Source organism: Phasianus colchicus, chromosome 30, assembly GCF_987193195.1.
Source record: "Phasianus colchicus chromosome 30, bPhaCol1.hap1.1, whole genome shotgun sequence".
In the NCBI taxonomy this organism is placed as follows: domain Eukaryota; kingdom Metazoa; phylum Chordata; class Aves; order Galliformes; family Phasianidae; genus Phasianus; species Phasianus colchicus.
This window is the reverse complement of record NC_143465.1, coordinates 1,601,212-1,615,279: the sequence shown is the minus strand read 5'-3', so window position 1 is coordinate 1,615,279 and position 14,068 is coordinate 1,601,212. Positions and strand designations below refer to the sequence as shown.

Genomic DNA, 14,068 nt, shown 5'->3' with positions numbered 1-14,068 from the left:
GCCCCGAGATACATCCTCATTATCACTAATTAACGAGAGTGGGAGCTGTGCCAGGTGCTAATTAGCACCATTGTGTTGATTGGCAGTGGTTACCTTCGTTCCCCTCTGTGGCCTCCAGTGGGGCCGTGCTGCCTCTGTCCCAGTGCCTCCTCTGTCCCCGCTGCCTCAGTTTCCCCACCTGCACTCGGTGTGGTGGCAGTGGGGCTGGGGGGGACCCCATCCCGTCCCTGTGCCACATTTCGGATCCTGCACCCAACCCAGCACCCCACTGCAGCACAACCAGTCTGGCTCCTCCCGGCAGCACTGGGCTGCGGAGCTGTTTGGCTCCTGGCGTTGTTCCTGACACCGTGGGAGGCTCCGGGCTGTGCCCATCCCGTGGCCCCACTGCTGGATGGGGCCCGCTGAGCTCACGGCACTGCCATGTGGCAATGGGTGCCAGGCACACCAGGGTCATCGGTGGGGATGAATGGAGCACAACCTGCCCTGGCACAGCTCGGCACAGGATGCTGCAGCTTGGCTCTGCTTTGGCACTTCGGCACTGGAAGGGCTTTGGCATCACTTTGGCATCACTTTGGCACCAGTTTGGCACAGCTTTGTACCTCAGCCCCGCCAGCGCAGCTCAATGGCCCCGTGGGTGTGGCCAACGAGGAGGGGGCGTGGTCGGAACGAGTGGGCGTGGTTTTAACACATTTAGCATATGGTGGGGGCGTGGTTTTGAAGAGGTGTGGCATCTGAGGGGGCGTGGTCGGGACGAAGGGGCGTGGCCTTATCACGGATATGGAGTGCTTGAGGGAAGGGGCGTGGTGCGGTGTGGGCGTGGCCTCTGCGCGGAGGGGGCGTGGTCAGGAGGGGGTGTGGCCGTATATAGGGGCGATGTGCGGAGCGGGGCCGCAGTCTGGGCCATGAACGGGGCCATGAATGGCATGCGGGGGTGGTGTGCAGTGCTGGATGTGCGGCCCCACGGAGAGAGCCCGGTGAGTGGGGACCTTCCCGGGGCAGCCCCTCAGACCTCCCCTCAGCTTTGGGGCTCCCCACAGCGCTGGGGAGTGGTGGTGGGGTCAGGGGCTCGTGGGACAGGGTAGGGCGGTGGGGTGGGATAAGGCAGTAGGATGGGGAGATGGAATGTGATTGAATTTGGGGATGAGGATTCAGGGTGGATAAGGCTTTGGGATGTTTGGCCCCATGGCTGTGGGGCAGTGAAACCTGGCCTAGGTGGGCTGGGGGCTGTTCTGTGTCCCTTCCCTCTATCCCCCTTCCTTTATTCCTACTTCCATGGTCCCCTTTCCTATACTCCCATCCCTGTATCCCTGCGTCCCTACACCTGAAGCACCGGTGCCAGGGGATGGATGTGGCTGAGTGGATGGGGACAGAGGAGCAGCTCCTGAGCTGCGCAATTCCATTGGCACCCCAGTGGATCTATGGGGTCCTGGGGACCCCCAGCCCTCCCCGTCGGTCATTAGTGCTGAATTCTTTAAGCGCATGGCTGTGTGCTCCCGTCAAGAGGCCCCGTTCCCGGCTCGTGTTTTGGGATTACTCATTGCTTACAGAACCACCCGTGTTTTCCCTCCCCTATCGCTCACTTTTCCCCATTGCAGGCAGTTGCGGAAGGGCTCTGGGTGGGGCTGGCAGCGACCCAACGCCGCGGTTCCATCCCAGCATGGGGTGAAGCTCCGGTGTGGGGCCGACGGGCGCCGCTCACCCCACAGCTTTCTGTCAGTTTTTGGGGCACCGTGGCGTCCCCGTGCCCGGCCCCACTGGGTGACTCAGCCCCAATTCCCGCAGCCTCCTCCCGGCCTTATAAGGAGCGGCGGCGGCGGCGTTGGGCTCTTTTGGTTAATGGGTTATTAGGGTGATAAGTGCCTGTGTCACGCCGGGCATCTCTGGAGCTCGTTGCTAATTAGTGCCGATGATGGCCCCCAGGTCAGGTCTGGCCTGTTCCTGCCGAGCGTTGGGATGGGACACACGGTGTTCATCGGCCCCATGGGGTTGTGTTGAGTTTGGGGGTGAGAAAAATGCAAAAAGGTTGAAAATGATCTTCTGGAGAGTTGGACTCATCAGGATTGCTTGACTTCATTTATAGGGAAATTGCCTCTTGCATGGAATGACCTCTTGTATGGGGGTCTTCTCTTTTGGGGTGTTTGGTCCCAAAGAAGAGGTGTGGATTTATGGAGAGCTTTGGGTCCCGGTGAGCTCGCAGTGTGCTGGGATCTGCGCAGCCAGCATTGGACGACTGCGGTGTGAAGGGGAGAGCGGGCGCTGTGTGGGGTTTGGGTTCTGTCCAAGCATGAGTTGAGCACGAGGTGCGCATTACCACTCTTCCTCCTGTGGGAAATGCCCAAATCTGCGGCCCTCCTGTTCTGGGGTTCTGTGCTGGAGGATTGGGGCCAGCACGGAGCATCCCTGCAGCGCTGCGCTTCCTACTGGAGCCCAACCCAAGGTGATGGCAACCCCCACCGTCACAGGGATTGATCACAAACCAAGGCACCATGGGGATAGCGGTGAGCACAGAGCCCCAGAATCCTAGTGTGGGAGCACGGTGGAGCTCAGGGACCGAAGCAAAGCAGCACCTCCAGCGTGCACCATGACCACCCAACATCCCCTTACAGAGGGGTTTGTGCTTTGCAGCCCCTCAGGGGTGTCCCCAGAAGCCGCCGCGGTGCTGCACTCTGCGGTGCTGTAGGAAAGGAGCAGTGCAGGCAGAGACTGGCTGCACTGGAGCGCTCACAACGCTGCAGAGAAGGTTCCTCCCAGAGCAGCCCTACACCTCCCAGCCAATACTCCATCTGTGGCACACAGCACTGGGACTGCAGAGCCTGCCCGTGGCTCCTTGCTGTGTCCTGTCTGCATTACCCCGGTGCTGGATTCATCCAGAATTGGGTTCTATCGTGACAAAAGCATCCTCATGCTGACGGCTGCGTCGCTCTGAAGGCGGTGATGTAAACCGGCGTTGCGCTCCTTGCTTATCGCGGCACATCTTCCCCGGGAGCGGGATTCCCTCGGAGCATTGGCAGCGCCGCACCCTCGCGTGGGCTTATGGGGCCAGGGACGGCGTGGGATCCTCCGGTTGTAAACAACGCTGCGAGTGGGGCCACGTGGGGCGGCTACCGGAATCCCTTTGCTCGGATAATTTCATGATTCCACGATCTCTGAGGTCACTTCCAACCAACCGCTCTGTCACCCCACTGTTCTTTAGTCTGTAGGATCCCTTCCGACCCATCCGTTCTATAATTTCATGATTCTTTGAGCTATGGGGTCCCTTCCAACCCAACTGTGCTGTGATCCCATGACTCTGTGGTTCCTGTTTGCTTCCTATGTCCGTGGAGAGATGCGGGGACGTTTTGCATGAGCCGCTTCCCTGCCCTATAAAACCATGGGCGCTCCTCTGACCTCACCACCAAAATGAGTGCTGTGGGTGCTGTGTGAGCTGCACATCCAGCTTGGCATTTTTTCCAACCGCTTCGACCTTCTTGTTTCTTCCATAGGAAAACCTTCCCTGGAGAAGGGGTTGTGGGGTTAGGCGGTCAGTGCTTTGTGAGGGGTAAAGTGAAGGGGTCCCCGCAGGAGGAACCTCCTCTCCCAGGAGCCCAGGCAAAGGCGAGAGCAGCGTACACCGAATATTTTGGAAACAAACCCACGGCTTGTTGAGACTTGGGCGGTGCAGAGCGCTTGGAAGCGGAGCGGCACAATCCTTTGGCGCTGCTCCGAGGGTGACGTGGCCAGGCGTGGTGTGGGGCAGGCACCGATGGGGCTGGGTGTGGGGTGCTGAGCGGCCCCAGAGCACTGCGATCTGCTGCGGGGTCGTCGGGAGCATGAGTGACTCTGGAGTTGGTGAGGTCAGTGTGGAATGGATTTGGGGGGCCAAAATGGGGTGGTTTAGGTGTCGTGCGCTGCTTTACGGTGTTCTGTGTCCTCTGTGCTGAATGTCACCGGAGTGCCCACACTGGAAGGCTGTGCTGCTGGGAAGGGTTTAAGCAAGAAGCAGTGCTGCTGATGGCCATGGTCCCTTCCCTCAGCTCCGAGGGGTCGATCTGGCTCTGGCTGTGTAGAGAGGGCAGGGGAAGAGGAGAACCTGAGCTGCTTTGCCCCTCTCTGGAAGGGTCCCTGGCACGGTGGCCGCATTATGAGTCTGGCGGTTCCTCCTTTGCACTTCCTCCTCCTTGGTTCCTCCAAGCTCCAATGGGTGGATGTCATTGCTGTGCGTTAACTCACTTGGTTGGAGCCGGGTGTTGTTCTGAGGGCTGCAGCTTCCCAACCACACCGGGTGGCTGTAACCTGAATCCCACCCTCCTGTTCCAGGAGAGCGTGAAGGTGCTGAGGCTGACGCTGCCGAATGAGCTCCCGGGAGAGCGGCGCGAGCAGGCAAAGCAAAAGGTGAGCTCCCATCAGCTCAGGGACACCACAAGAGGTTGGCATCTGTGTGTACCAGTGCAGGGATGTGAGCAGGGGCTCAGAACGGGGCTATGGGAAGGGGGCTGGCCCTTAGGGGATCACAGATCTGTGGTTTGGATTGGAAGGGGCCCTTAAAGGCCATCTGGTCCACCCCTCTGTGATGAGCAGGGACAAGGTCCCCCCAACCCAAACCATTTATTTGGTCTGATGGTTCTGAAAGTGATCTGTAAGGCTCCTTCCAACCCAACCATCCCGTGGTGCTGTGGCTGATCATTAAGGTTGTAGAATCACAGAATAGTTTCAGTTGGAAGAGACCTTTAAAGGCCATCTGGTCCAACTCCCCTGTGACGAATGGGGACACCCACAGCTCTGTCAGTGCTCACAGCCCATTAGCCTGACCTTGGGTGTCTCCAGGGACGGCACCACTGCCCACATATCCCTGCAGAACCTGTGCCAGTGCCTCACCGCCCTTCTCATAAAAACCTTCTACCCTGCCTAAGTCTCCCTCTTTTAGTTGGAAACCACTTCCCCTTGTCCTATCACACACACTCTGCTGAAGAGTCCATCCCTGTCTCTGTTACAGCCCTTAAGATCCTGAACACTGTCCTCAGCTCTCCCAGAATCTTCCCCTCTCTGGGCTGCACATATAGCCTGTGCTATAGGGGAGGTGTTCCATCCTATAGATCGTTCCATCCCATGGAAGTTCTGTGAGCTGAAAGTGCAGCTCCCGATGCATTCAGCACTTTAGAGTCAGCTCCTTGGCCGTGCTGCTTTGCTGCAGCTCACGGTGCTGATTTGCCTAGCGCCAGGCGAGCTGTTCCAGCCAGGCTGGTCCCAGAGCTCTTCTCTTTGTGTCTCACAGCCAGTGGGAAAAGCCTTCGCCATGGTGGCCAACAGATCGAGCAATGGCCACGCGTTGGCATCTGAGCGCATCAAGTCCAACGACGGTGATGAGGAGATCATCAAGGTGGGTTCCCAGTTCCCAGGGCTGTGTTTGGCAGTAAGAAAATTAAAAAAAAAAAAAGGTGGTATTGGGTATTGGAGGCTGAGAGGCACCCATTGTTTTCCGAACATGGTGGGGAAAGAGAGTGTTGGAAGAGGAAGGGCAGTTGTTGCCTTCCAACAAAGTGGGAAAAGAGAATGGTGAAGTGGGAACGTGTAGAGTGCATCAGAGGGGTTGGGGTCGGTGCTATGGGGTCGGCGCTGACGTTTCTGTCTTTCAGGTCTATCTGAAGGCGAGGGCTGAGGGCAGTGCGAACCATGAAGAGCACGTCAGCCAGCTGAAGAGTGAAGTTCGGCACATCCAGGAGGTATCCAAGACCCCCAGGGGCTCGGGTTGCATTGCCACACCGTGCTGTGCCAAGCTGTGCCGCGCTGTGCTGGCAAACTGGCTTAACCCTCCAGTTTGTTGACTTGCCCGTACAGGGCAGTCGTCTAATCAAGCGCCATAAATTAATTCAGCCTGACTAATTGCTCTGCTATATGGACTGAATTTGAAGAGAATTGCACGATGACTTTCCCCCAAGGCTGTCCCCTGCGTGCCTGGGTGCGGCGGTGCCTCTCGTTAAAAGGCAGTTTCTTTGGAATGTCTCATCTCCCAAAGTAAACTGGTTGATGAGCTCTGGGCCCATTAACCCTTCCTCTGCGCCTGCTGGGACACAGCTGCTGGGGAGGCGGAGAGCTTGCAAGACATGGAAGTGGTTGCATGGTGGTTCTGGGCCATATGACTTAGCCAAAAATTGGGGAAAATATTGGGGAAAAAATTGAAAAAAATTGAAGGGGAAAAAAAAAAAAGGAGAGGGTTAAATTTGGATTTGCTCTCACATGAATTTCTGTGCTGAATTTCACTGCTGGCCCCAGGACAGCTGTAATCCTGTACATGAAGAGACAAGAATCAGCTCAAGCCGTGAGCCATGGTGGTGGCTGCGGTGCTGGGAGGGATGGAGCAGATAGGATGGGCTGCTTTCTGCCCCACTGCACCATCCCTAGCCCCAAAATCAAGAGGGGCTCCAGACCTATAACCGAGTGGTGTGTGACTGGGGCATGGAGCTCAGCACCTCCAGTCCCAAAACCAAGCAGTGCTTTATGGGGGCAGGGCTGAAGCTGTGCTGCTGTGCCATCGGAATGCTTTTCTTTGTGAAGGGCTGGGGCGAAGCCTGCACAGCACTGCCCTGCTCACTTTCTCTGACTAATTTGGGGAGCTGCACGTCAAGACTGTGCATGTCGGAGTCCTGCAGGGAGGAACAAGGGTCTTCCCAGCACTTCAAAGGTGTGATCGATGAGTAACGCAGGAAAAATCCTCCCCATTGTTGCTATCTTTTGGGTTTCTTCTGCCCATGAGTGTGAGAAAGCCGCTGGGCAAGGATGGTGCCCTCACAGCAGAGCTCCCATAGCACACAGTGTAGGGACGCGATGGATCGCGGGTCGGTGCTGGGCGTCCTCGCGGCCCCCGCACCCTCGTTTGGTTTCTTTGGGGTTGAAGAATTCTGTGGTGTGGGTTGAGCTAAATTGACTTGCCTTTGCCAGGCTAGAAGTTTTTTGAAGAAGCTGCGGGAAGACTTAAGTAGTAAACTTGAGAGCAGACAAGGAGATAAAGAGCACACACAGGTAATGGGAGCGCGTCTTGGGCGTTGATTGACACGCGCTTTGTGAAACAAACAAAAAGATGTCATCTTTGGGTCCAGAAAGTAATAAAAGGGGCCTTACAGGTTATGGTGCTTGTGGCACCCGCTTGGCAACACTCATAGAATCACAGAGTATCCCAAGTTGGACGGGACCCATTGAGTCCAACTATTAGAAATCCAAAGTTGAAAGGGACCCATAAGGATCACTGAGTCCAACTCATAGAAATCCCAAGTTGGATAGGACCCATAAGGATCATCGAGTCCAGCTCGTGGCTCCACGAAGGACCACCCCAAAATCAGACCCTATGTCTGAGAAGACACCTACAGGTAACATGAGAAACCTGCACAAGTGGGTAAGGAGTCAGGACATGGGACGCATCGGCATCACGCGCGCTCTGCATGCTCCTCTGCCAGGAACGGGGCTGGGATTGCTGCGGGGCTGTTGGGTGTGCGTGGCTGTGACATTGATATGACAGGGTTGGTGCTGCTTGTCCCACGCAGGTGGTGCTGGAGGAGCAAAATGGGAGTTGGCTGCACCCTGAGAGGCTTCGCGCTGAGCCTTGGGAGGAGCAGGTAGGTAGAACAGAGGGATATCAGCTTTGTAGAGGAACACTGGCTTTAGTTTTCTGTCCTCAGGAAAAGGTCAGGCCTTTCTGTTTTGTCTCTAGCAAGCTCATGCAGTAGGGTTTTATCAATGTCAGGACTGAGTACAGCCCAGAGCAGTAAAAGTGATAGAACCATTGGAATTGGAAGGAGTTGCTTCCATCATCCCTCCAGCCTCCGTGGGGCTCTCCCCAGCAGTTTCCTGTCTGCCTGGAACTGCACCAAGCTCAGCGCTCCAGCTGTGCCCTTCCCAAGGCAGAGCAGAAGAAAGGAGTACCACCCTGCCCTGCTGGCCTTGCTCTGTACAATGCACCCCACAGAACCATTGGCTTTCTTGGCCACCAGGGCACACTGCTGGTTCGTGATCAACTGTTGGCCAACTGTTGGTCAACCAGGACACTTGGCTGTGAGAACACACTGCTGTGACCCATGGCCAACTGTAAACTCTCCATTGATCAGCTGTTGGCCAACCAGGACACCACTGGTCTTCTTGGATACCAGGGCATGCTTCTGGCTTATGGTCAACAGTTGGCCAACCATTGGTCAACCGTTGGTCAGTTGTTGGTCAACCAGAACTCCCAGGTCCTTCTCTGCAGTGCCCCTTTCCAGCAGCCCCCAACCTGCACTGATGCTGTGGTTTTCCTCCTCAGATGCAGAATCCTACACTGCCCTTGGTGATCCCCATCAGGTTCCACTCCACCTGACTCTCTCAGGGGCAGGGCATGTTGCCTCAAGGGCCGGAGGCTGGAGTTGGGTGTGGAAAAGGAGGCTGGGAGCTGAGGGGGCTCCCTGGGCACCTCTTTGATGCTGAGTCTCCCCTGTTAATGTCCATGCAGGATGAGGATTGTTCAGGAGATGATGTAGAGAAGATGCGGCAGACAGCGAGGAGGCTGTTCACGAGGCTGCAAGAGGCTGAGAAATGCCATCAGTTGGAGAAGAAGGACCTCGAGGTGAGTACATTGGGCACTTCCCCATTCAGAATGGGATTCTGAGTTGGTTTGTTTTCATTTTGGAAGCCAAAGGCAGCTCTCCCATCAGCCGACATTGTCCCATCCATGCAGTGCTGTGCCCTGGCTCCTACCCTCCAGAGTTCAGTGCCACTGCACCTTCTGTCCCCTTCCTTGGGATGGGTCAGGACACAGAGGCTGTGTCACTGTCACCAAATGGCTGCAGTCACCTCCACATGACAGCTTCCCTCTGCTGAGTTGTGCTGGCACACCTGCCATGCTATGTGGTCCCCTCAGGTTGTGTTCCTGTGACGTCCCAGCTCTCATCCTGTCCCACAGACTAAACTGGTCCCAGGAGCTCAGGGCCTGCCCTGATGTTGGTTAGGAATGGCACTGGGGGCATGGCCTGGAGTAGCGACCACATCCTCCAGCACAGGGACATCAATGGTGACACATGTCCTGGTCCTTCTGTGCAGGAAGCCACATGTCTATAGTGCCACATGGGGATCTTTTTGGCATTTTTGGTTGGATGTGATGCCGACTGTGGGCTCTCAGCCTAGACAGAAGCATTGGGGATGGGTTTGAAGATCTTCAAGTGTTCTCCACTTGCCTTGTTGGAGCCCAATTCCTGTGCTGTGGGGATGCACGGGGCACGTTTGTCCCTCTGCCACTCCAAGCATTGGTGCTGGCTCTCAGGGTTGGTTCGGAGCAGGAGGAGCCCATGGATGGCCCCACACTACACGCGGCTCAGAACAAACATGTTCCTCATGTTGGAGGTGTGTTTCTTGCAAAAGCATTTCGGCGCTCACTCCTTTGAAGTGCTTTGAAGCTGAGGAACTTGGCAAAGAACCTCTCTCAGAAGCATGCCAGGCTGCTTGCCTTCAGCAAAACCCTCCTGCTGAGACCCCAAAGCACAGCAGGGCTCTGAGGCTGTGCTGGGTGGGCACTGAGGGCTCTCTGTCCCTTTGTCCCTTTGCAGAGGACGGTGTCACGGTACCGGGAGGAGGCAGAGCAGACGAGCTGTGCTCTGCGGAGAGCAGAGAGGAACGTGGTGGAGAAGGAGCTGCAGGTGGACGAACTGCAGAGGCTGCTAGCGGGGATGGAGAAGGTACCAGCACTGCGGTCCTGTGTTCTGCCCCTGTGCACAGCTTGGCTTCCCTGCTTCCCAAAAGCCCTCATGAGCCAGCTGCTGGGAACAGCTCCATCCAACTGGTCCTGCTTTAGGCTTGCATTCCCCAGGTCTAGAAGATCTGGTTGGTCTGCACAAAGCCTTCCTGCTGGGTATCCTAGAGATGAGCACACAGTCTAGACAGCTGCCTGGTTCTTCTCGTGGGGGCATTAACACAGCCTGCAGCCTGGGTTGTTAATTATCCAGCTGTGGGCTGCTCATAGTAGCATTAAACTGATAAATCTAACAGTGCAGTACAGCATGAAGCAATGTGAGATTGCGTTTGTGGGCCCAAGAGTGGGGCAGAAGAGCATAGAACTGTAGAACGAATGTATTGGAAGGAACCCTATAGACCACAGAACCATGGGATCACAGAATTGTTGGGTCGGAAGGGTCCCTAAAAACCACCCCCCCATCCTATCACCACCTGCCTGCATAAACAACGCCGCTTTCCCTCCTGTTTGTGAGCTCCCTTTAAGCACTGAGCTGCTTTGTGCCTACTTGCATCCCAGGGTGAAGGGGTGGGATGTCTGCTGTCGGTCACTCCGCGGTGCCTCTGTCTGTCTGTCTGTCTGTCTGTCCCATGTGTAAGCGGAGGGTTGGTGCAAACAACCTGCGGGCACCGCGGCAGCCTGCGTTGCATCTGCTCAGCTCAGTAGGCAACCAGCATTTGTTGCGACTTGTTTCCCCCGCGCGTAACTCTGCCCCTCGCCCCGCTGCAGGAGCACAGGACTTTGCTGCTGAAGATGAAAGACAGCGAAGCAGAGCTGGCACGGCTGAGAAGTGTGGAAGGTGACAAGCTCGCCGAACAGGACCGGTGAGGCTCAGCCTCTGCCAACGCCGCAGCAAGCCCACGCCGCCGGGTCGGGGTGTCAGCGCGCCAGGGCATGACTGCACATTCCTGCGCAGGGTGTGCTCGTCTCTGGCTTGCAAAACAGCACCCCATGAGCTGACTCATCCCCAAATACCTCCCGCAGTGCAGCCCGGCGCTGCCGGGGACCTCTAGTGGCTGCCATCCTGCCCTGGGTGCTGGGCTGGCTTTGCCCAGGCGGTATCCGTGTGCCGCGGGGGTTAATTGGCAGTGAGTCGTTACTGGAAGGCCTCGTTTGTGGGCTGACTCTTCCTGATGTTCCTGTGTCCCCGCAGTCTGCCGTCGGGAGGCTTTGTGGCTCCTGTTTGGATTGGGTTTGTCTCTATCTCTGCTCATCTCATCGAATCGAAGTTTTTCAGACCTGCATGGCTGTGTGGGGGATGGAAGTGGGGTGAAGTGGGGTTGTGTCCTCCTGGAAAGGGGTCTGACAGCTGCTGGATTCTCCCACTGTGTTTTCCCAGGTCGGCCAAGCTGGAGAAGGAGGTGGCAATGCTGCGGGAGAAGATCCACCACCTGGACGACATGCTGAAGAGCCAGCAGCGCAAGGTCCGCCAAATGATCGAGCAGGTGAGCAGGATGGGCTCAGTGAGGCTGTGTGGGGCTGAGCAAAGGGATGGCCCAGAACCCTGTGTGACCACCCCGGAGCAGTGACAAACCCTGCACGGTGGTGACAGTGGCGCCCGGGGAAGGTAATAAGAAGGCTCTGGAAGAGAAGAGGCTCAAACGGTGCAAACAGAAGCTCCTTCACCCAGGGCTGAATTCACAGACTTAATTTGAGGCTTTTCTAATTGTTTTCTATGCAGATTGTGGAGTTAATGCTGTGGGTGTGAGGCTGGCTGAGCCGCCCTCCTTCCTCCATGCTGCTTAACCCATGCACACATGAAAAGGGTTTTCTTTTTTTAAGCCACCACGAATGTTCTTTTGCAGCTCCAGAACTCCAAAACAGTGATTCAGGCCAAAGATGCTGTGATCCAGGAGCTGAAGGAGAAAGTCGCCTACTTGGAGGCTGAGGTGCGTCCCAGCAGGGTCATTTTGGGGTCTGCTTTGGGATCGGGGCACTGCTGGGTGCAGTGAGCTCTGGGCAGGGAGGGCAGCAGCAGCACAGCCGTCCCTGGTGGTGCCACTTTGTGGTGTCACCTCGGTGTCACCAAGGGCTGTGGTATGGCGGCTCCCAGTGAAGCCAGGGATGCTGTGAGTTCCAGTGGGGTCTGAAATAACTTCATCTCACGCATTTCTCTGGCAGCAGAGCCCAGCTTGCTCACAGAGCTGCATGCATGTCAGAAATTAGAACTGCATTCCAGCCTCTGGGATCGTAGCAAGTGTCAAACTTCTCTTCTTTTTTTGGAGAAACACTGAGCTTCCATCAGCAGTTCAAGCATTTTTTTCTCTCCGTGGTGATTTGTTTTGCTAATCTTTGCTGGGGCAGTGTTTGAACAAAAAGGCAGAGAATGATTGAGGACTCCCACATTCCAAGTCCTCCCTGGCTCCTCCAGGCAGCGGTTCCTGTCTAGGGCTGGATTTCATTCTCCTTGATGCTGGAGCAGCCCCACATTTCCAAGCACAGATCTGTGCCAGCTTCCCTTCACTCACTGTGGTTCCCACCTCTTGCAGAACCTGGAGATGCACGACCGCATCGAGCACCTGATTGAGAAGCAGGTCAGCCGGGGCGGCCACAGCTCCAGAGCACGATCCAAGTCGGAGTACGTCAGCAGGTAGGTCTGGGGCTCAGCCCACAGCTCCACATCTCATTTTGGAGCTCTGGGAGGTGGTGCTGGGCTTGGGGCTTCTCCCTCTGCCTTCGTGAAGGTGCTGTGTTGTTTCTGCTCCTCTTTAGAGCGATGCAGTAAAACAGAGGTTCCCCATATGGGTGGTTTATGGGAAACATTCAGAGGGCAGTGCTGGGATCACTAATCCCACAGCTTTCGTAGAATCATAAAATGACTTGGGATGAAAGGGACATCAAAAGTCAACTTATTCCAACCCTCTGCCACAGTAAGGGTTACCATCCACCAGACCAGGCTGCCTGGGATCCCATCCAACCTGCTGAGCACTTCCAGAGATGGAGCACTCGCAACCTTCCTCCCAGTTCCACCCACCTGAACAAATCCTTTTTCTCTTGCAGCAAAAGACTGATGGGCCCCAAACCGCTGCCTCTCATTCGAGTGGTGGAAACATGAGTTTCGAGGGTTGGAGCGAGATGAAGACTCTCCCCTTGTTCTCCTTGACCAGACTTCCCTGCTTGACTGTTCTCTGGCCTCTGTGCTCCGTCTGCCCTGGAGCTGCTGGCGGAGGGCTGCGTCCCGGAGGACAGACGCAGCCAGGGCAGTGCTGGCAGAGGAAGGAGGGCTGCGAGGTGCCCACGCTGCTGTCCCTCGGGGTCCTATGGATGCCAGCCTGGAGCTGGTGGGGACATTGAGGACGAGGTGCTCCCGGGCTGCAGGGCTGAGCTCGCTTCCCTGCTCAGCCTTGGGTTCGCCAGGGTTGCTGTGTGAGCAGCTTCTGAAGGGTCTCATCAAAGCGGAGCCACCTCTTCAGACTGTAGCTTGCCAACGTGGACTCGGGGTTTAAATTATTAAAAAATAATAAAAATTCACTTACAAACCAGGAAATCTTCTTGAAACTGGACTCCTTCCTACAATGAAGCCTAATGAGTTGGGAGCCTCCACCTCTGATCTCCAGCACATCTGCTGCTCCAAACCTGGTGAGGGTTCCTGCGGACAGAATCGGTGGATCGACAGAATCGATGCAGGTGGTGGATCAGCACAGTCAGCACAGTCGTAGAGACTCAATGCTGGATCAACACGGCCGACACGGTGGGCGGATCGACACAATCAGCCGAGGCTCTCAATCAACACAACTGGCACAATTGGCACAGCAACACAATCAGTGGATCGGCACAATTGGCACAGCTGGCGGATGACACAAACCTCCTCCCAGTCCCTCTCTCGAGCGTACAGAAATCGTGCCCAGTGTTCCTCTCGTGTTTAAACCCAGAGGCGGTTTGGTTTGTACCTATATTTATTTCAATAAATTATTGGTGTCTTCCAAGGATGTGGCGACAGGCATGATTGCTGCTGTCCAGCTCCAGGGGAGTGTTTGAGGACTGCCTGTCCCACGTTTGAACTGGAAAATACCAACCTGCTTCCTCCGGCCGCTCCGTCGGTGCGTCGCGACGCGGTGCCCACATTTTGGGTCAGCCCAAAGGAGCTGCTGTGCTGAGCGGGGCGGTGAGGCAGAGTGCTGTATGTACACCTCGCATCTGTCAATACAAAAATACTCCTGTGTTAATCTGTCCGCCTGTGCTCTGTTAATGGATGGTGTTAATGGTGCAGACATGGCACGAGTTCGTGGTTTTCGTGGGATCGTGGAGTGGTTTGGGGTGGAAGGGACCTCTAAAGGCCGTTTGCTCCCACCCCCTTCAGTCCAACCTCTTCTGTGGTTTTGTGGTTCTGAGGATGATCGTTAA

General features: G+C 56.1%; 1 protein-coding gene across 2 annotated transcripts; it reads left to right on the top strand.

The window, feature by feature from the left end:
• Nucleotides 1-355: 355 nt before the first annotated feature.
• TUFT1 (tuftelin 1) lies at nucleotides 356-13,890 on the top strand. 2 transcript variants are annotated; one of them, XM_031608178.2, is made up of 13 exons: nucleotides 356-974; nucleotides 4,297-4,371; nucleotides 5,252-5,356; nucleotides 5,613-5,699; nucleotides 6,916-6,996; nucleotides 7,515-7,586; nucleotides 8,453-8,566; nucleotides 9,543-9,671; nucleotides 10,454-10,548; nucleotides 11,064-11,169; nucleotides 11,530-11,613; nucleotides 12,214-12,314; nucleotides 12,725-13,890. In XM_031608178.2, the coding sequence occupies exons 1-13, from the start codon at nucleotides 429-431 to the stop codon at nucleotides 12,777-12,779; spliced, it is 1,650 nt and encodes a 549-aa protein (XP_031464038.2). In that variant the 5' UTR covers nucleotides 356-428; the 3' UTR covers nucleotides 12,780-13,890. The 2 variants fall into 2 exon arrangements, with proteins under 2 accessions (XP_031464038.2, XP_031464039.2); XM_031608179.2 differs by lacking the exon at nucleotides 6,916-6,996 and having other exon boundaries at nucleotides 361-974.
• The last annotated feature ends 178 nt before the right edge of the window (nucleotides 13,891-14,068 follow it).